At 42.0% G+C, this 21,198-nt stretch overlaps 1 protein-coding gene across 3 annotated transcripts in view; it reads right to left on the bottom strand.

The window, feature by feature from the left end:
• Window positions 1–21,198, bottom strand: part of col16a1 (collagen, type XVI, alpha 1) — a 72,220-nt gene that overhangs the window by 3,143 nt on the left and 47,879 nt on the right. For 2 of the 3 annotated variants that reach the window (XM_085792233.1, XM_085792232.1), the window contains 41 exons: window positions 21,041–21,163; window positions 19,697–19,732; window positions 18,785–18,892; window positions 18,402–18,524; window positions 18,265–18,318; window positions 18,124–18,165; window positions 17,695–17,730; window positions 17,565–17,618; window positions 17,376–17,444; window positions 17,229–17,282; window positions 16,836–16,862; window positions 15,834–15,890; window positions 15,463–15,507; window positions 15,260–15,322; window positions 12,283–12,336; window positions 12,015–12,134; window positions 11,714–11,755; window positions 11,414–11,479; window positions 11,242–11,286; window positions 9,425–9,469; window positions 7,292–7,345; window positions 7,146–7,199; window positions 6,968–7,021; window positions 6,833–6,877; window positions 6,668–6,721; window positions 6,543–6,578; window positions 6,401–6,463; window positions 6,241–6,312; window positions 6,081–6,134; window positions 5,888–5,932; window positions 4,218–4,262; window positions 3,942–3,995; window positions 3,774–3,827; window positions 3,620–3,670; window positions 3,081–3,170; window positions 2,908–2,943; window positions 2,748–2,792; window positions 906–1,100; window positions 645–708; window positions 276–449; window positions 113–190 (listed from right to left, as the gene is read on the bottom strand). In XM_085792233.1, the coding sequence (XP_085648359.1) occupies window positions 113–190; window positions 276–449; window positions 645–708; window positions 906–1,100; window positions 2,748–2,792; window positions 2,908–2,943; window positions 3,081–3,170; window positions 3,620–3,670; window positions 3,774–3,827; window positions 3,942–3,995; window positions 4,218–4,262; window positions 5,888–5,932; window positions 6,081–6,134; window positions 6,241–6,312; window positions 6,401–6,463; window positions 6,543–6,578; window positions 6,668–6,721; window positions 6,833–6,877; window positions 6,968–7,021; window positions 7,146–7,199; window positions 7,292–7,345; window positions 9,425–9,469; window positions 11,242–11,286; window positions 11,414–11,479; window positions 11,714–11,755; window positions 12,015–12,134; window positions 12,283–12,336; window positions 15,260–15,322; window positions 15,463–15,507; window positions 15,834–15,890; window positions 16,836–16,862; window positions 17,229–17,282; window positions 17,376–17,444; window positions 17,565–17,618; window positions 17,695–17,730; window positions 18,124–18,165; window positions 18,265–18,318; window positions 18,402–18,524; window positions 18,785–18,892; window positions 19,697–19,732; window positions 21,041–21,163 (2,680 nt within the window). The remainder of the gene's footprint in view (window positions 1–112; window positions 191–275; window positions 450–644; window positions 709–905; window positions 1,101–2,747; window positions 2,793–2,907; window positions 2,944–3,080; window positions 3,171–3,619; window positions 3,671–3,773; window positions 3,828–3,941; window positions 3,996–4,217; window positions 4,263–5,887; window positions 5,933–6,080; window positions 6,135–6,240; window positions 6,313–6,400; window positions 6,464–6,542; window positions 6,579–6,667; window positions 6,722–6,832; window positions 6,878–6,967; window positions 7,022–7,145; window positions 7,200–7,291; window positions 7,346–9,424; window positions 9,470–11,241; window positions 11,287–11,413; window positions 11,480–11,713; window positions 11,756–12,014; window positions 12,135–12,282; window positions 12,337–15,259; window positions 15,323–15,462; window positions 15,508–15,833; window positions 15,891–16,835; window positions 16,863–17,228; window positions 17,283–17,375; window positions 17,445–17,564; window positions 17,619–17,694; window positions 17,731–18,123; window positions 18,166–18,264; window positions 18,319–18,401; window positions 18,525–18,784; window positions 18,893–19,696; window positions 19,733–21,040; window positions 21,164–21,198) is intronic. The other variant, XM_085792234.1, reaches the window with a different exon arrangement.

The raw sequence follows: 21,198 nt of genomic DNA, 5'->3' as shown, positions 1-21,198 counted from the left end.
TGATGTGATAATCACAATGTACTTACTAATGGGTTTCTGATAATTAGCTCAAACCAAATGGCTGCCACTGTACTATGTTGTACAGACAACATAGTACAGTGGGGTACATTACCTGGTGCTCCTGGAGGTCCTACATCTCCCATCTCTCCAATACCCTTGTCTCCCTTTTCTCCCGATGGTCCTCGTGGTCCTGCAGAAACAGGCGTACATTTTGACCACATGAGAAACTAAACAACAACATGTCACCAACATGGCGCTATGAGTAAAAGGTTCACCTGGAGGTCCTTGTCCTCCTGGTCGGCCTTGTCTACCAATCTGTCCCATGAGGCCAGGTGTACCCGGGAGTCCCGGATTACCCGGAGCACCGTCTTTCCCTGGGGGCCCGGGCCGACCTGGGGATGCCACCGACTCTGGCATTTGCATGCGGGACATGTAGTAGGCCATACGCTCTGGGAAGGGGAAACATGCAATAACAAACAGTGAATCCACAGTGGTTAGAGCTGTGGGGTCCCAGAGGAAAAATGAAAACAATTCTTTGAAGAGATAAACATCTGAAGATAAAACATTGCTACAGCGTTGAAATTGTGACATTATTCACAGCAAACATTCACACAACAGTTCCAGAGATTAGCAAATGTCCTCACCATCAAAGATCTTAATGACCTGCTGTCGGATGAAATTTTTGATTTCATCATAATTGACTACAGCCTGTGACAGGAGACAAAAAAAGAGAAAAAGCCAAACTGCAAACATTAATCAAGGCAGATAATTAAAAAATTCATTATTTACGAGAGCAGATGGAGCCAGTGAGCGCCTCTGGCCACTGCACTGATTGAAGTGATTAAAAGTTAAAATTAAAATAAAAATTAGACGGTGCTGTTAGGTGTAGTGAAGCTGTATCTCACGTCGTTTCCTGGAGACCCTGGAGTTCCAGTGACCCCGGGGGGTCCTGCTGAGCCGGGGCTTCCCCTCTCCCCTCTGGGGCCCACTGGGCCAATCATAGGCAGTGCGTCCTTGGAGTGGTAACCTCCACCACCGGGGGGTCCTGGTCTGCCTCGCTCCCCAGGAGAACCCTTCTGCCCTGGGGTCCCAGCCTCACCCTGAGACAGTCACACACAACATTAGTACACTTAAAACAAAACAAAATAAAACACTTATATTACTATACTCCTGGAAAATTAATCATGTTGTTATGTTCACTTGATTGATGTGGCACACACACCACTTTACTCTTCTTTAATTACATTAAACATGAGGCTAAAGCCAGGAATTGTTTAAATTAGCAATGGCTAATTCTGAGATGCATCATTAAAGGTACATTGTGTAGGAATTACTCCCATCTAGCGTTGCGGTTGTATATCGCAAACAACTCAATCGTATTTTTCATGCTGCATTCACGTGAAATTGGGCAGGCGGCAGACGAACGACAGCCGCTGCACGTAACGGCATAAACAAGCCTCTATGTAAACAAGAGGCTAGGCACGAGGCAAAACAATACACGTGACAATATGTTGTCATGGTGATGTGGTATTGTTTACCTGCCCACGTTTTACCGGCTTTCTCTGGACTTCTGTGACTAAAATGACATCTGGTTTGTTACCGACGGCCGTCTGCCCGACTGCAGGTGAATGCAGCATCAGTGTAACGCTCCATTCCTCCTCACTGCGTTACCGCGGTGACTTTTCACAGACGCCACCTCGACCTGAGCCGACAGCTCCGGTGTCTCCGCTGAGTTTCCGTGGTTTCCTACCGTCACGCTGCCACTGAACGTAAAAACATGGCGACACCACATGGCAGCCAGCACCGAGCTTACCCGCTCCATGGAGATATGAATGATATGAACGGCTAATTCAGAGCTGAAAGGAACACTTCAGTTTGTTGATGGGGGGGATTACTGATTAATGAAAAACAAATAATCGATTTTCGTGAATAGATAACAGGAGAAGTTACACAATTTCCCTTTAACCTTATTCTAGAGAAGAAGCAGGGCCTTCAAACAGCTGCAGGCCACATCTGTATCACTCCCACCACAACAGTGACAGCCCACTATTCAGGTTGTGTAAATACACTCAAAATAACAACAACACAGCACTGCTACATTAGCGACAGTGATTTATCGAGGACAAAGCAGCCCATAATGGACGTCTAATGTTTACATGTCACCGACAGACAAGCGGCCCTTGAAATAGAGAAGAATAGAGGAGTCCGTTCTTGTCTTTCTCCTCTGTTCTCCTCCTCTGTGCAGCTAAAACCCTGACAATGCCGTCCTGTCAGTGTGACAAATAGCCTCATCTAGCATCTCCTCTCATGCTTAATAGCATTATCCCAGAGGCAGGAGAATAACTTTATCACTGTATCCACCTACAGTACTTTATGCCAGCGCCTTAGGAGAGATCCAACAGGCTACAGTATGTAGCCACAGAGGGCTAGTAGCAGGCGGCCGGCTGCCAGTTTGTAGAGGGGTGAAGTGGGGTGAGGAGGAAAGAGGATGTCGGTGGGGGGGGTCAGAGGGTTGGTGAACTGATGACTGTGTTAAGTGTGGGTGCTGACTGGGCAGAAATGAAGAGAGGAAGTGTGTTCAGCGCCGTGGTGTGTCGGCGCGAGTCTCTGTAAGCTAAAGGCGAGAAAAAACGGACATGTCGCTGTATTAAGATGGTCAGTGGAGGTAATGGATGGTTGATGCTCAGTTTGTCAACACACACACACACACACACACACACACACACACACGCTGAGTCAGCTCTTACCTTTTGACCTGGCTGCCCGCTGTCCCCTGGTAAGCCTGCCGCTCCCTGTCAACACAGAGAAAGAAATATCCATCAAGGAATGAAATATACACATCACCACATTCAATCTCTCTCCATTATCCTTTAATGGGGACAAACACCACACCCAGACATTACTCACATCTTTACCAGCAGCACCATCACTGCCCGGCTCGCCCTAAAAGACAAAGTCAGAGCAGGAGGAGAGAAGAATAAGTGAGACATATCGGCATGCTAGCAGCTTGGATGATAGTCAAATTTACTTCAGTTTGAGGGATTCAATTTGTAAGTAGACACATTTTGAAAGATACTAACCATGCGCCCTGGGTGCCCAGGTGGTCCTGGGGGCCCAACCATCCCAGGGAGACCTCTTTCACCTGACTGGCCCTTATCTCCCTTTATACCCTGGCAAGAGAGGGAGAAAAGATGAAGAACTTAGATTCTCTCCTGCTGTTTGCACTTTTGGCAGCTCGGCAGAATTTCAGTTGTGTCTTGTTTCACCTTCTCGCGCACACACAGACATAAACATCGACAATATACAGCAATAATAATACATAATACACAGTTTGGACACTTTTTTAAGACATTAATTCTAACTCCTGAATCTTTAAATTAAGTTTTCACATCCTTGTCTATGGTCATTAATTTTTCATTTATTTATTTTCTTTTTCTTTTTTAAGTGCAGAGCTTCTGTAATTATTTACAATAACCATAATTAATGATTATATATTTGTCATCCTTTGAACACAATAGTTTATCTCGCTCTGAAACAACTCATTTTCCCCCTGGAAACATTAAATTTTTAATTAATCTTATTAAACCATTCCAGTCTGGAATTACAGAGTTTTTCTTACCACTCCTGAAGGACCAGGAGGTCCTGGAGGTCCAGCTGGACCTGTAGGGCCCTGATGGGGAAAGTAAACACATGTGATTTAAATATGACACACTATACAACTATAGATCGGTGGTATAGTATGTACACTAAGGTTAAAATGGCAGTAAAGTTACAGCATGGCCAGCGGGTCCAGGTCTTCCCTGAGTGCCTGGGGTACCAGGATCTCCCTGGAAAGATCACAAATGACACCTTATTGATCTGACTCTGGACTATACCTGTGCTCTCTAATGTTTCTCTTTTATATTGATAGGAGAAAAGAGTGGAAGACAAAAAATACTCACCTCATGTCCCGGTCTGCCTGATGCCCCAGTTGGACCTGTGGGTCCAGGTTCACCCTGGAAACGATGAGAAAGTAATGAAAACATAGCAGAGAGCACGCATCCCTCGTCATCATCAGCATGCCAGTGCAGAGTAACAGGGAGCACAGTAATAAATCCCTGCTGTTTTCAGAAATATCATCTTGATAAAACCACTTGCTTTAATGAACAAGCAACGGACAGTGAATAGACAAACAGACAGGCGTAGTGTGATGGGAGAGCAGTGAGGTGTTGGCTAACCTTCTGTCCAGGGAAGCCAACATGGCCAGTTTTCCCCTTGAATCCCTAAGGAGAGACATCAAAGAGCATGAGACTGGTACAGTATCAAAATTCACAAAGTTGAGGCTGCCAAAGAACAGGCAGACATGTCTTTGAAATCTTGAACACCTGCTCTTGGGTGGAACACAACTGAGATATGGGGAAGGAAATGAAAAAGAAATAGAGAAGCAGCTCCTTTCTTCGCCGTGTGTGAATATCACCATCTTAGCTGTGTCGATAAAAAAGACGGAGTTAGAAAGATCTGAGTAGAACACAGGAAGCTTAGAAGTTTTCAAAGTGGGTTCCATTACTAGTGACATTTATGATATTATGGATGAGTTGAGCAAAATATCACGAGCAACAGCCCATGCTAATTTGCATAGCAGGCTGTTGGTGAAGCTATATTATGGCCAAGAATTAAGCTTTCTTGAGACTTTTCCCCACATGTGTAGGGCAACAAACATTCTCTCCTTTGAATGGCTTTATAAAGACTTTCGGTGACAAAGCTTTAGTCATGATGTCTGCTTTGCATACTAGCCTGCTGTTTGTGGAAGCGGAAGGTGAGCTATGCTAATGCAGTTGTAATGCACTGTATTTAAATGCCTAATGCCTTATGCATCACATCTACCAAAACAAGCTACTGTACTGTATGTGAAAAATAATGAGGACATTCCTGCTTGGATAAACACGACATTTACATTTATATCCCGGGACGTCATGTCTTACCAACTAGTCTTGCTTGTGGCTTTACTTAGCCTTGGAGCTAAATTCTAACATATATTAGATTTTAACGAGCATTTAACACAAATTAATGTGCTTGTTTGAACCGTCAGTTTTGAAGGTATTTGGTATCACGGGCAAATTTCAATTAAAGCTAAAAAAAAAAAATAGCATTACTAAATTTTGTAGTAGAAAGTAATTATTTCTTAGGATAAGTGAAAATGTTAACTTGCTTGAGTCACTTGTGAAACTTATTGTGGTCACCAATGGTTCACTGTCTAGGGGATTGTGAATATCCATACCAAATGCCATGGCGATCCACACTGTGGAGACATTTCTCTAAATACCAAAAAATCCTGAGGAAATGCCAGAGGATCATCAAGGTAATCAGGTCTAATCCTCTAGGGCCCATGAATGCCTGTGCAAAAATCTTGTGCCAGACCTTTGTGTAGATGTTTGGGATATTTCACAGAGGAAGGGAAAAGCTCCTGGTGACGCCAGAGGAAAATCCAGGTGACCAATAATCAGAAGGATGCATCATGTGGGGACCTCAAACGTCCATTTAACAGTTGCTGAGATATTTCAGCTTTAACCCAAGTGGGCCACTGACAGATCAAGTTACATTACCATCTATATGGCTATGATGCTAACATGGCATGACTGGTCATGAATTAAAGGCTTTTTTGTCATTTTAATCTCGTGACTGTGAGTCTAAATAGCTAAAAGGAAATATTACAAATTATTCATACAAAACATGAATTGTATTGTGCACAGCACTAAAAGCTGATTTGCTCCCTTTTGGTGGCAGCGTATACACGCATACATGCATCACAATACTTCTCATACCTAATTCATTGTTTTCATTGTTTTCTGCACTGAATAAATAGAGCATCAAATGATCATGTCAATGTTAAGTTGATGGTGATACTCACTGGGATTCCTCTTGGTCCAGCTGGGCCTGGAAGGCCTGTTTCTCCCTGACAACGAAAAATAGCCACTGTCAAAGGTCAACTAATATATTCATGTCTTGTGCATTACTCACTATGGCTTCACTACACTGTGTGTTTGGATATTCTGCATGTGTGTGTGGGCATGCCATCCATGTGATGCATGGGCGTGTCTTACCCGCAGGCCTGGTTTACCATCTTTCCCATCGAATCCTGAAATGCCAGGGGGGCCCTTTGGATGCAAACACAGAGACAGATGTGGATTCTGAACAGCATACAGTTCGTTCATACACACACACACACACACACACACACACACACACATGTAAAATACATACCATCAATCCTGGGGAGCCTGGTCGGCCTGGGGCTCCAGATGATCCCTGAGATCCTTGGACACCATCGTTGCCCTATAAAAGTAGGAATCTTCAGTACAGTAGATAATTGCTTTGGATGGAAAGACCAGCAGAAACAGCTAAAGGTGTGTTTTGTACTCACTCTTTCACCTTTGAGTCCTGTGACCCCTTCCCTTCCAGGTTTTCCAGAGGGACCTGGTGCACCCTAAAATGATACACAGTAAATTTGAAAAGTCTCTATACTCATTTAAAAAAACAATTTGTAAGAAAGAAACTTGTCATACCGGTGGTCCTGGGAAGCCTGACTGTCCTTGGAAACCCTTAAAATAAAAGGAGTGACATGTAACTATGTTTAATTTGTTTCAAATAGTCACATTTTTCTCATTCAGTGCATGTGTGTCATAGATACCTGTTCTCCTTTGGTACCAGGAGGCCCTGATGGTCCTGTGTCTCCTTTAATGCCCTGTAGACACAGATTGGCTCAAGTTATGACGCAGTTATTGAACTTTGTAATGATAAATGAAGAAGCTAGACCTGAAATGTTGCTAAGCTAAATTTATGATGATGCACTGACCGGTGAGCCAGCTTGTCCTTGATACCCGGGATTACCAGGAGGACCCTGCAGACAGAGGGAAGTAGAGTACTGTAACACAACACAAGCTGCAGATTCATTGGGAGTTACTGTAACTGAGCTGTGTTAGTGGCTTACTGATTCTCCTTTCTGACCACTGCTTCCTGGGCTCCCACGTTCTCCCTTCAGCCCCTGACAAATAAAACCGGCAGTGAATCAATGTCTGCTCACATCAATGTAACCACCTATCCATCCATTAAAGTTGTAAGTTTGTTGTCAATGCCACAGTTATAATGAGGCGTCAAGAGTAACTTACTGGCAGTCCAGGCGGTCCCATGCTTCCCGGATAGCCGGAGGTCCCCGGAGGGCCCTGAGGTAAAGATCATACAGTCAATCATACAAGGAAACCAATTATTTTCCTACATGTTATAATTTCAAGGCAATTGATTGGCAGATAGTTACCTGCTCTCCCTTCAATCCTGGAAGGCCAGATTCCCCTCTCTCACCCTGCTGACCCTGAGAATGATGGGAGAGAAGGATTATTAGAGAATGAAGGACAGGGTGTGATATGTATGTCAGGAAGAGGTAGAAATAAGGCAAGCACGAGCCAAGTCAATATCAAATAGAGGAAACAGCTAACAGGCTCGGATCAGCTCCCTGAGGGAATGCCTACATTTGAGTTTGTCCTTTTGCTCTGCACCTCCATGAGGCTTCAGGATGGTGATGTTCACAGGCTGAATGCTGCCTTCACAGACCAATTTGTTAATTTTTCTTTTTCGAATAAAGGACATTGATTTTCAAGTGTTTCCTGCCTTACGCTCTCATTCAAATCTTAACAATGCTGCGGATTTGATGAAGTAATTTATCTCTTCATGACCATGCTCTTTCATCAAACAAACATAAAACAAAGAAAAAATGAGCAGTGTGCCAGTGTAGTTACTAAGCAACAAAATGCCCGCTTCACTTCTGTCGTGCATAGACTTTCCACAGAGTGATCCCTCGATGTATTGAAAACGTATATTTCACAGTCTATTAATTTGACATAAATATTAATATGCATGTGCGAGTGTGATGTGTCGCCTAGCAACAGCGGCTGCAAGTGTAAGACAGATGAGTGCTGTGAGGAAAGGAAGGAGAGAAGTTTTGAAAAATGAGAAAATAAGAGAATGTCAGAGGAAATTGAAGATACTCTCATCATTATTATTATTATATTGAAACCGTAGGAGCTGCTGCAGAAGCTGTTGTTAACGTGAATTGTCCTTTTAGAACTTAGAAATAAAACTGCACTTCAAAAACAAGTAAGAATGTCAGTGTGAGACGCAAGATTCAGTAGCGTGATTGCTTTTTACTTGAGAGCGATTATTGACTGTAAATTAGAGAAAAATAATTACTGATTGATCATGCTGAGAGGAAACTAATTAGTAGCTGATCATTGTGAGTAACTTCACAGCAGTGAATATGAGTAATATATTCAGCAGCAGGGTCACATCTCTCTCCTTCTCTCTCACAAACAGACACACCACTGCACCCAGCAGAATCTAGCACCTGCTATAAAGTGCTACTAGACTGAAAATGGATTCCATGCAGCGCTCACATGGCTCATCCATTTAGTATCTCTATTCTCCTAAAAAAATAAATCTGTATGAGGAGGAAGAGAGAGGGGGGCGGGGGAGTGAGCTCTGACTCTACAGCAGCGGCGCTCCTACTCTCCATCACTTAGACAAGGGAGTAATTGAACAACTGGAGAAAGAGACAACCAAATCATTTCCTCGTCTGGAATAACTTTCATTAAAGAGCCATGGAGGATGGAGAGATGGCAAAGAGGGGACAATCAGGGGATCCTTGATTTAAAAGTGAGATGATCCGTATTTGAGAGAAAAAGGCAAAAAGAAACAGAGGCACAGATGATATTAAGACACTAAAAGCAGATATGGAAAGTCATCACCACAGACATTTCTTCGAGTGGTGTACTTAGGTCCAACTTTAAGGTACTTGTAGACTGCTTGAATGTTTCCATGTCATGCTACTTTATAGTTCCATGCCACTGGATTTCAGCAAAAAAAAAAGTGGTGTGCTTTTATTCCGCAACATTAGTTTGACAGATCCATTGCTTTGTTAGAAATTAAACCAGTGGACCCCAGGCCCTTTAGGTTGTGACAAAAAGCAGTCTCAGCAGTTGCTGGAGTCTCTTGTCACATTTCAGAAGCTGTTGGCAGTTACCAAGGAGACATTTACCCTTTGTTAATTGTGAGATGGCTCAATTTAAAAAAGCAAGTCCAAACTGTTCAAATAGTCAAATTAGAGAAAAGGAAAAAGTGAGAAGAGTAAAAAAAACAATTAAAAATCAATCTCATTTAATGAATCATCTCATAATTCCACAGATTTATTGTGACCCTTTGCGAGGTGGATATGGGTAAAATTAGTGCCACTTTGATCAGCTACAACAGTGAAATACTAATTACACAGTGACAAATTTTACATCCTTTTACTCAAGTTAGATTCTAGACCGACCTAGTATTGAGTATTTTTATTCTAATGTACAAGAAGGAAAGAAAAAACCAAGAAAATGACATTGAGGTTATGGGTAAAACTTACGGGTAAACCAGGTCGGCCCTGTTCACCGGGGAAACCAGGTGGTCCCTGTTGACAGAAAACCATGAAATGAATTTTGATAACAACTGAAACAAGTCAAACAAATAAAAACTCTATTCACACTTCTGACTGAAGCAGGTTTCAGCTGCTTCCAATGAAGAAAACACAGCACTGCACATCACAAGAGTGTACTGGTATGAATCACAGATGATTGTGTTCGGCTACCTTGTATAACATGTTCAGTCAGAACAGTAGGGGGCTCTGTGAGCTCATGGAAAGTGACAAACACAACCTTTCTTCAAGGCAATTCATATCTAAAGCTCTAAGAGGAAAAAAAACCCAGTGGTGCTGTCCTAAAATCAAATTGTTCCCCTCACTGAAGTAATAGAAACCTAATATAAGGAATGCACTTCCTACTCTCATTCTAAAACATAGAAAGTTAGAATATGATGTATTAGAAAACTTTTAAAATCTCCAAATAGGTATTGTAGGCATATTCACAGGGTAAATGAGAATTCCAAAAGAAGAGTACACATCACAGCTTTCTAGTCTGGGCAGTGAAGGGTGAGTAGTTGACTCAAATCCCAAATTTCCTTCTAGTGCTGTCTGTTCTGTAGACAGTGAGCGAAGACAGCAGTATATACCCCGTGACATGACGGCATTGTCAAGAAGGAGAGATGGTTGAGGAAAAGCCGCAGAGGAGAAGGTCAGCCGAACAAAAATTGAAAAGTAAGTACTATGATCAGGCAAGGGTGAAGAGTCATGTTAATATTAGTGAGGCTTTAAACCACTGGGAGAGAAATAGGAAAGAAATTCAGCCCTGAACTTATCTACTGGGACTGGCCTACACCCTGAATGACAAGGAGAAGGCCGAGTGAACAGAGAGTGATGAGGCCGGTAAAACTTTAAAACCTTTATAGATGTTCTGAATGTCCATCGGTTCACCAGGCTTCGTCACAGTGGTCCCGAGGAGGCTAACATTAGCTTTACTATGTTTCACAGAGCCTTTACTGTAGGTCAGAATTGTTTAGTCCTGCTTGTAGACGCTCCAAACTGAGTTACATTCAGGTACCACTGTATGTGTTTGTGCCCAGCCACATTAAATGATTGGTCCATGGACATTTGTCTAACAGTATGTTGTTGCAGTTGGTTTACTGGCTTGTCCTCTCTGCATTAGCTTTACATCAGAAACATGTAGCCCGTAATTGTGTGTCTTGTTGTTTTGTCTGTAAGATGGTGCAATGTGTAAAGGCTTTTAATGCCACAGGAAACTTGAGGCTTTGTTCATTTGAATGTATGCATATTGTAATTCAAAATGCTCCTAGATCACTCTACTGTACCTTAGTTGTTAGTTACCTTAACTACAAACCCAATGTCCTCTCTTCTGTTATTGTAACTTTGGAAAAACAATCTAAACAATTCAATCTCAAACATCTGTGCAATTTTTTTGATGAAGTTATTAGTGTAAGGTTTGAAATTGCCTTGGCTGGAATAAATAAAAAGAAAGAAAGAAAGAAAGAAAGAAAGAAAGAAAGAAAGAAAGAAAGAAAGAAAGAAAGAAAGAAAGAAAGAAAGAAAGAAAGAAAGAAAGAAAGGTTTGATTTTCTTCAATATCCATTACTGTAGATGCTCTGAATTCTACCATTTTGTCATTGCCTTGCAATCCACCTCCATGAAAGGAAGTGGAGCTTCTGAAGGGAAATTAGTATTTGTTTTGCTGCTGAATGTCGACAGTCTTGGCTTAGTTTTCTCGCCCAAGTATTCAAGTTGTTCTTTTAACAGAAAATGATCTAGATGTAATGATCGAGACAAAGCCTTACCATGTTTCCTGGTATTCCAGCTTGACCTCTCTCCCCATGTGTACCCTGTAATGAAGATGTGGAGAGAAGGTTCATCCTGAAGTCTGTGTAGTCATTTGGGTATGCATGCATATATACACAAATGCAGACATACATATGGACTCATGTGCAGAAAAAACAGAGACAGACTCACTGGCTGTCCTGGAGATCCAGGTGTTCCTGGAACTCCGGGTGCTCCTGTGCATGGTTTATCACCGCTCTGTCAAGAAATAGTGTCCATATCCATGACTGTATATTTACACTGAGTATCCACACTAACTTGATCTTATGCATCTGTGTCATGTTACTATTGTCTTTTATGTGTTTTCCTTTTTTGGTTTGATTTCTTATTCTGTTAAGAAAAGTGCTCTATAATTAATGTTTATTCTAATGATAATGATGATAATTATTATTACTACTATTTCTATAGAATAAGACAATGATCTCTGCTGACCACTGCTGGTGTCTCCTGCTCCCTCTGCAGTCTCTCCAAACACTGCAAGCAGACAAGAGAATAAGTGATCAAAGTACTTGCTTCTCTGCTGGAACTATAATATGTCAGAGTGACTACTCACATCAAGCCATGCAAACTTAAATACACTGCAAAATGAGGGATACTCATTGTGCATTCATTGAAACCCAATGAAATAGTAATTCTACTTTTAAGGAGATTTCATATGATTCTGCATTGGGAGAATCATATAGTGAAGCTGAAAATGTTTTGACAAGAAACACCCAGTAACTCCAAGTCTCACCCTGTCACAGCCGTCCAATGGGGTTACACCAGGCTTTCCCTGATCTCCTTTTTCACCCTTGGCCCCAGACTGGCCTGGCACACCTGGCAACCCCGAGGAGCAGCCCCCATCACAGTCTTCCTGTGTTATAGAACATACACGTGCTCACAGAAACACTAAGGCATACATAGCAAGAGTTTTAATGCAAAAACTAGCAAAGCAAAAGCACAGAAAGTCAATGAATATAAACCCTATTACCCTAAATGCATAATCTTACTGATTAACTTACATCCTTGCTTGGGTCAGGAGGGTCCTGAGGAAACTGGTTTGGTCCAGGGGAGACCTAAAAAAAAGGGTGCATGGAAATGGAAATTGAATTAATATCAATTAAAGAGTTGTCTAATTGTGATGCAGTGGAAATCATGTGATCAAAATTGTCTGTTTTCTTTAAGGTCCACAAATCAAAACAAATTTCCCGATTGTAGTGAAGTAGGATTTCTTTAAGGACCGTGACACTGCAACGGCATCACACCCAGTCTCAAACATAAAATTATTTTTTCTTTACTCTACAATAGCAAAGAATTTTATGGTTCATTACCCAAACCCACATGTCTATTAACCATACAATAATTTATCACACAGCACAGTTACACTGTGTAATACTCTTCAAGTCTCAGTGACCAAGAAAGCTGTAGTCTGTATGAACGCCAACATTTCACTTATTACACTATTTGCAGATACATGATTTGAATGTCAAATGCAAAACAATCTCTGATACAGACGGATAAAGGAAAAAAAGAAAAAAGGAAAAAACGTTACCCAGTAATAGCCTGAGGGTGTAATTTAATAGTGTTGAGCCAACACCAAAAAATGTAAAATTCATAGTGTTGCCTAAATAATACAGCACATACTCACATTGTACAAACACATATATTGGGAGGGGGGGCAATGGAGTTTTGTTATGGTTTATTTATCATGAGTTCTGAAATAAAACCACTCACGCCACGCGACCAATCACAGTTACTGTGAAAGGGGATCCACTCCCTATCAAAGCAGTGGGACCCTTTTCACTGAGAGACTGTCAATAGCACCTGGCCTGGTTTCAAAGTCATTACAAACCTATTTGACATTGTTCAAACTGAAGCCATTAGCTAGAAAGGCTACTTTATGCCGCCTGCTACTGGCTGTTATATGCGCCAGAGCAAGGCCTTGTGCATTAACAGGCTTGCTCAAAAGAAGGTTCCCTATAATTACATGTCACCGTGCTGCGTTCACTTGCGTGTCTCTCTATAGGGATCCACAAATTGCTAACTTTGTGATTTTTCTGAGTGGCTTGTTGTTGTGTTTCAAAGACCAAGCAATTTTTCAGAGTCCTTAGAGCCATGCTGACACTTTGAGTGACAGCCCTAGTACCAGAACAGTGGAAGAAAGTTTACAGTGCTGCTTAATGTAGCAACAATGAGGCAAATCAGGCCTGGGAGTAGTGGAAGTTGAGTGTGGAGGACAGAGGGCGCCAACTATTACACACTTTAGTCAAACCTCTTCAAGTGAGAAAGAATATTAAGTAATTCAGCAATAGGTTAGAGCTGAAGTACCTTTATGTTTAACCTATGTCTATCACTCTGCAGTGACTATAACCATAGAGATACTGCATCAATACATGGGGTCAATGGACACTTGTGCAGAAAGTTTCTGTAAAATGAGTCTCAAATCCACTCCCCTCATCCACTGAACTTAGAGTCCCTCCCTTTCCTCCATTAATCTGCTACTTTAATTCTTGTGCTGAAGGTGAAGTTCCCCTTGAGTGCTGGCTAGAGATCAGCATTGATGTTCCCTTAATGAAATTAAGCCATCATCAGACTTGAAAGAAACAAAACTGACACCATAATACTGTCCACAGATAAGTTTGCCACGCTGCACCTCATTTCTCCACTTTGATGTTGTCCTTGTACCTTCTGTCGCCAAACTAACTTTGTCCACAAGACACAAGACACAACGTGAATGAAATCCAAGGCCAGATCTACAACAGGATACACTTAATAAAAATATGAATTGTTGATACATTCCTACATATTTCATGATGTGTCATTGTGAAATATGCAGGTTTATGCATCAATAGATACCAACCAACTTTTCAATGCTGTGTGACACAAACCAAACTCAACCTGTCCTTTCTCTCACATCAGCTCATCCTTAAACAGCACAAAAGCAGCCATTCTGCTCAATGTGTTTTCACAGGGGTGAATCTTTCTCTCCTTTCACAGGTGTGATAGTAATTTTTCATGCCCTTTTATTACTTTATTTCTTCCACTAACTGACCTCAACATTTTAAAATCAAATTAAGGACACATGGAAGAACAGGAGCTTCTTTTTTATGAAAAGCATTTCCTGACACATACTAATTCTGTGCTTTTGCATCATTTATACATGAGGCCCCAGATCTCCAGTCAGTAGATAACAGCCGCCTCTCCTCCTTTTCTCTCTAATTTTACTTACGGATGCAGGCAAACACGATTTCCCGTCGTTTCCGGGGATACCCTGAAAGAAGGAACTGAGGTTGAACTTATCGGTTGCCAATAGAGGGCTAGCCACTCCCATCTCCACCAGTGCTCAAGGTAGAGTCAAAGGGGCAGGATCAAAATGGTCAAACCTGTTCCCTCTCCACAACAATCAAATTAATAATAATTTTTAAAAAAAATCTCAAAAAGATTGCATTTAACAATGCAAATTTAAAAAAATACCCAATCTATTTGTGTTAAGTAATATTAAAAATGCCCCCTTGTCATTGACATGACCTCTTCCATCCAGTTACCATCACCACATCTAAGGTCTTTCTCACACCTTTGACTCCTGTAGCACAGCAACACTTTATTTGAAGGTCTGTTTGAATGACAAACTTCACAGATGTATCAAATCGCACTTTGGATAAACACTGCATCATATTTAAATTTTCAAACTTAAAACCAGACCTCCAAATAACTGTGTATGTCTGAAAAGACATTACCGAAGCTTGCCACCCACAAGGGTTAAAGCTTAAAGCACCATATTATTTGCCTGTTTTAAACTAAGCAACATACTGCATTTCCTCCATGCACATCATGGACCCCTAGAGATGCCAAGCATGTCAAAGCCTTGTTTACATCCCCCAGATGCAAAAGATGAAAGTCAATATCATCAAGTAGCTTGTTCAATTCAGGCTGATGAAGCAGCTGCTGAATTGAACTGAAGAGACCCCACCCTCCCTCACCATCTTAACGCTCTGTTACCTGAGGCCCTTGGATTCCGAGTGCTCCTGGTGGGCCAGGGGGCCCAGGAGGTCCTGGTGGGCCCTGAAACATACAAATGGTATCAGTCAAAGTCAATCACAAGTTATTTGAGTGAGTGTAAAACTTTGCAAGGTAAGAAGTGAAACAAAGCTTTCAAACAGAGCCCAAGTTATCAGATCGGGCGACTGGTTGACATATCAGACCTGAGGCCCAGTCTGCCATGCATTTGTTGGAGTTCCTGGAGCTCCCTGGAGGGCAAATGTAGTCAAAATCAGAGCAGAATTGATGCTTACACAAACAGAATTTACATAAAGCACACAGTGTGTGGTTAACAATAATACAACAAATGTCAGTTTTGAAGTTTCTTTTCCTCTGCTTAGTAATATGCTTAAATTCAGCGGGTTGTCTCGTCTGATCTGAGGTCGCTGACAGATGCAAAGGAGAAAATAACCAAGCATGAACACAAACCCTAAAGAAAGCATATTAAAACAATATCAATGGGTATCAAACTGCATTGAAGCAGGCTTTCTCTGTTGTATGTTTACAGTGTGCATGTGTGAAAGCATGTACTCACAGGTCCTCCTATGCCTGTATGTGTCACTGTTTTGCAGTTGCAATCTCCAGGTTCACCCTGAAATATACATCAAAGAAAAGAGCCACAAAAAAGGATAAAGTGAAAGTCTTTGCACATTTTAAGCAAAGGCTGCGAAAAACTGAAACCTCATTCAACTTTAAAACCACTGGTACTGTAGGAAAGTCAGAAGTCTTAGCCTTCAGGATTCTTTTGTTCAGTTTTTGCTAAATCCTGAAATCTTATCTATGAAAAAGGTTTTCATAACTCCAAGGAATGGAGTGCAGCAAATGTCTTTCATACCATTTTATGAAGAGAAATCATTGCATTACATGAAATTGTCCCTAAAGCCTAGATGTTGTGCAAGAAAACGATAAATGTGTTGTGTTTTGATGAAAAAATTGAGTAATTCCTGTAAAATCTATAACAAGAAGAGCCCACCTGATAGACCTAATTACACACTTGACTCATATCTTTCCTCCTTAAAGTATACATGAGCTTTCCCAGAATAGCTACAACTTTTAAGACTCCCTAAATGCTACCTCATTTGGTCATTCTCTCTAACTCTCCCACCTTTTCCTCTTTCTTAACTTTAGTTTTCCATTAAACATAGCCATCACAAAGGCTTCCGTCCCAATATCGTACACCCCTCCTGACCCTTAAGCACTGTCTCCACCACTTCTTCATCTTTCCCACCCTCTCAGTGACAGTGACTGGTGGCTCTAAAAATTCGGTAATTAATAGTCTCACACACAGTGTCTCTTAAGACCCCGAAACTCCTCTTGTCTGCCAGCAACAGTACACTTGTCACCTCCGTCACTACTCTCTCCATGCCCCGAGGCCCCTGTGTGCATCTGTGTGCCAGCACATGTGTGTATGTCTGTGTGTGGCGATATCAGGGGGAGTGGGAGGGTGTTGAACCATCTCTTGTGATTACCATCTGTTCCACCCCCTTATATTTAAACCCCTCCAGATCCCTTCATCCAAACAAAACGGTAGACTTACCTTGTCCCCCTTAGCTCCATCACGTCCCTGCAAGAGAAGAAGACAACACACACACACACACACACACAAACATTTAGTTAGTCTTGTTTTGTTGTTCCAGAAGAAAGCTCACAGGGCAGTGAACTGAGTGTAGATCAGGGGACAGAAGATGAGATGGGAGCAGACATTGCCCCTGCTATGGATAGAGGCAGACATCCTTGGTTACAAATGATGCCTAAATCAAGGACAATTCCCAAAGAAGCTCAGAGAAAATTAAAACTCTGAACTGACGCCAACACAGAGGCAACAACTCAGTGTACTACTTAAATTCCTCTAATATCTCTTCAAGCTCCTGATGCACATGTATGAAAACAGGCAAATTAAATACACACGGTACATAATAAGACAACTCACAGGTCTGCCATCACCTCCTGGCAATCCCATAGAGCCAGGGGCTCCATCTTTCCCCTGTGGGTCAAAACATAAATAGAAATCAGTGTTTGGCAATATCAAAGCATGACATTATATACACATTTGCAAAAAGATACATTAATTTCCTACCGGGGGCCCTTCTACTCCACGGCCTTCAGGCCCCTGTGGTCCAGGAAGCCCTATATCTCCTCGTGAGCCCTATGAACAAGAAACACACACTGTGTGAGTCTCAGAGTTTCACTTGGCTACACAGAAAGGGTTCATTTGACTGCATATTGCAATGATATGTTGATTCTCCACCAATCTATTCAATGCTACCTTTTCCCCTTCAGGGCCGATAGGGCCAGGTAATCCTATGGCTCCAGGAGGTCCCTATACAAAGCACAAGACCAAATTAAAAATATGCAAAGTTAAACTGTAGGACTTTGGAAATATGGGTGAAACTTACTACAGGTCCTGGCAGCCCTCGTGGTCCTTCTTCACCCTAGAAATAAATGAAAAGACCAAACAAAAAGGGGATTAAGAATGGGAGGAGACAGAGTGCAGAGTGTGCAGTGAAGATGGGGACTGCTTTCCCCAGGTCAACACAGCATCAAATGAAGATTCCATGACATGATGAATCAGAGGATTTGAAAGAGGATTAGATTTGGATGGTTATTTAAAACCTTGTGACATTTATGTTTTTTTAGACCTCGGAGGAAGGAAAAATCTAAATGCTGACATAAAAGGAGAGTATGGTGTTCATTAGTGAGATCCCAGCTGGAGTGCATTCATCTAGAAGCTGTGTGTCCTTCGTGTTTGACAGAGCTGCATTAGTTGTTGTCATTAAACTTTTTTATTGATCCAGATGTGCTTTTAAAAGACATGTCAGCCTTACTTGAGGTCCTTGAAGGCCGACTCCTGCGACACCAGTTTCTCCCTGCAGGCGGCACAAGACAAGACAGATTAGAATCTGCCAGTGACTCATGAAAAGACACATAATTATAAACATGATGATACAATAAATAGGCATTCACACCTTGCTTCCTTTGGGACCGACAGGCCCCTGCACACCTGGTAAGCCTGGTTTTCCCTGGAACAAAAACAAGTGATATGATTATCAGTAATGCTCATACTCCAGTGGAGCAGACGTAAGTAACTGCACAGTTCCCTTACGTTTTTGCCAGGCTTTCCTTCTCCTGGGGTACCAGGGTCTCCTCTCTCTCCTTTGGGACCTGGCACAGCTACACCGTCACCTACTCCAGTGCCCAGAGAAGGACAGCTGGTACAGGCATCACCCTGGAAAAAATCAACAAAATTTTGCAGATGATTTTAACCCCTGGAAAGCATTATTGGTCCAGTGGCATCTTAAATACCACCTGTAATTGGGCATCCCAGGTGGATGGACCTAACTACATTTCTACAACACATTTAGAAAGGCATAAGTCTTGCTATATCTTATACTGCCACAAATTTAAAAAGAAAAAGAAAAGAAAACAACAGCAGGGTAATGAAAAATTAAAGTTAAGTTGATCTGACTTAGTTCAGCCACTCTGTACCTTCTCTCCCTTTAAGCCCATTACTCCATCGCGACCAGGCTCTCCGGGCAGTCCTGGTGCTCCAGCAGCTCCATCCAGTCCATTATCTCCTTGGTCTCCCGTTTCACCCTGGTAAAATTGAAATACAATGAAAAAAGGATACCCTTCTATGTCCCAGCGCTAACATGAAAAATACATGCTGAAGCTTTGTACCGGCAACACCAGTGTGCAGTGGTTTTACAAGTACTTCCCCATTTTATTTGTGTTGTGCATCCGTAGAAGAATGTCAACAATACATAGTCCTGTAGTTGGTTTCATGGTATGATAACTGTTGGTGGTTGGAAGAAGTGTGCTGCTAGAAAGCAAACGTGGATGTGAATGATGCATGACTTAAAATATTTAAAACCCCTTAGATGGTTGGGCCAGTGGTATTGTCTGGTTCACAATACATCATTCAGGCCAATATTAGAGGCTGAGCAGACATTTTAGGTTTAATAAAAACAATTAGCTGAGATATCATTGCTAGATATATCTAACTCTAAAACAGAGATAATCCAGCAACTGTCTGACTCCACACAAGTCTAGTTCCTTGGAAAAGTATCAATGTAACTTAATTACCCAGTGCTCTATTGGTGACAATGTATTTTGCTGTTTTTGGGGTTTTTTTTTTTTGGGGGGGGGTTGCAGTGATGCATATGTTCCAAAAAAGTGACTTGAATTGATATAACCTGAAATGAGTTTGGGTGCCTGAGCTCCTTTGAAATATTTTTTAAACCCATGCTTGGTAATTTTTCTGAAGACATCCTCGCTCCCAGTAGAGAGACAAATTAGTTGGTAAAGTCTGACTGTCTCTGAAGACCACCAGTGACTCCAGGTCATGCAGTGGGTTATGTAAGATAGAGACTGCAAAGAAAACCTTGAGAAGAAATTTACCTTGTCTCCCTTTGCACCAGCAAGACCTGGCAGGCCCTGTGTGAGAAAATAGGGTGAAATACAAAAATCACAGTTAAAAGTATACAGGTGCATATTTGTAATACAGAGAATATAATTGTTGTATATGTTAACTGAAAATTACAAATAAAGTGTTTTAAAAAATAAAAAATAAAAAGATATACAGGTGCATGCATACACACACACCACCATTATACTCTGTAACAGTCATTGGCAAGTATTGTAGAAGGCAAAATAACTATGTTCGGCACGGTGGCACAGTGGTTAGCACTGTTGCCTCACAGCAAGAAGGTCCTGGGTTCGAATCCCAGGCCGCCCAGGGCCTTTCTGTGTGGAGTTTGCATGTTCTCCCCGTGTCTGCGTGGGTTTCCCGGTTTCCCCCACCACTAAAAACATGTCGGCTAGGTTAATCCTCCAGTCAGTGCCCCTGACCAAAGGCACTGGCTCATAATCTGGAGTTGGTCCCCGGGCGCTGCACCGCGGCTGCCCACTGCTCCTCAGGGATGGGTTAAATGCAGAGAAAGAATTTCACTGTACTAGCTGTATATGTGACTAATAAAGTACTTTTATTGACATAAGGCACACCACAGAGGCACACAGCGTGTAATTTGGGGGGTCGACAGAAGTCAACAGAGATTTATTACACTTAGCAGAGACGGGTACAAGTCTGACCTCAAGTCTCAAGACAAGTCTTAAGTCTTTGACCTGAAGTTTCAAGTCTCTGTTAGTATTTGCCCTCTTCTGCTGCATGAGAGTCGGTCTTAGAACACTCACTACATAGCTATTATTATCATCCCTCTTTCATCAAGTAAACAAGTAAAAACATTGATTGAATATATGACACAACACACAATGAAAGGTTTTTTTCAAACTTGAAAAAAACTGTTGTGCCGAGCAGGTAACATTCGTTGGACCATTCGCGCGGCACGCTGCAGAACAGAGCCTAGGTGGGCCGCACTAAGATCTAAAAGCCCAGGCGAGAGGAATCAAAGATGGGGTGAAGGCAGTGATGAGGTATTAAAGGGCAACATGCTCTCTAAACGAAGGGCCAAGAAAGTCTTAGGAGGCCCTGGCCTTTTCCTCACCTAACACACTACTGTGTGTTCCTCCTTTCAGTTCGCAGTGTTGGCTATGCAAGGATACTATAAGTATCTTTTCTAGCCCCTTGAGCAGTCTAATCAGTTTGTTTCCAATTCAAAAAGGCAGTGATTTAAGGAAAGACAAAGCAAGTCCAAAATCTCCAAAAGTCTCCAAAAAAGCAGCCTGTGTGCATTCAAATCTAGATATTCTTCTGATGGCTATCTTTTCCTTAAAGAGCAGTCGCACCTGTTTGCCATCAGCTCCAAGACCTGGAGGTCCAGGTGGCCCTGGAGGGCCTGGTTGGCCAGGCATTTTGTAACCAGCAGGTCCGCTGCCCACCTCAGCTGGCTGGCATACACCACACTCGCCCTAGGACAGTCAGGAAACTTAGCGTGCATGACAAT

The sequence above is a fragment of the Trachurus japonicus genome, chromosome 11 (assembly GCF_045865225.1).
Source record: "Trachurus japonicus isolate A0001 chromosome 11, Traja_1.0".
Classification (NCBI taxonomy): domain Eukaryota; kingdom Metazoa; phylum Chordata; class Actinopteri; order Carangiformes; family Carangidae; genus Trachurus; species Trachurus japonicus.
The sequence above is the reverse complement of the archived record's forward strand: the minus strand, read 5'-3'. Positions and strand labels throughout refer to the sequence as shown.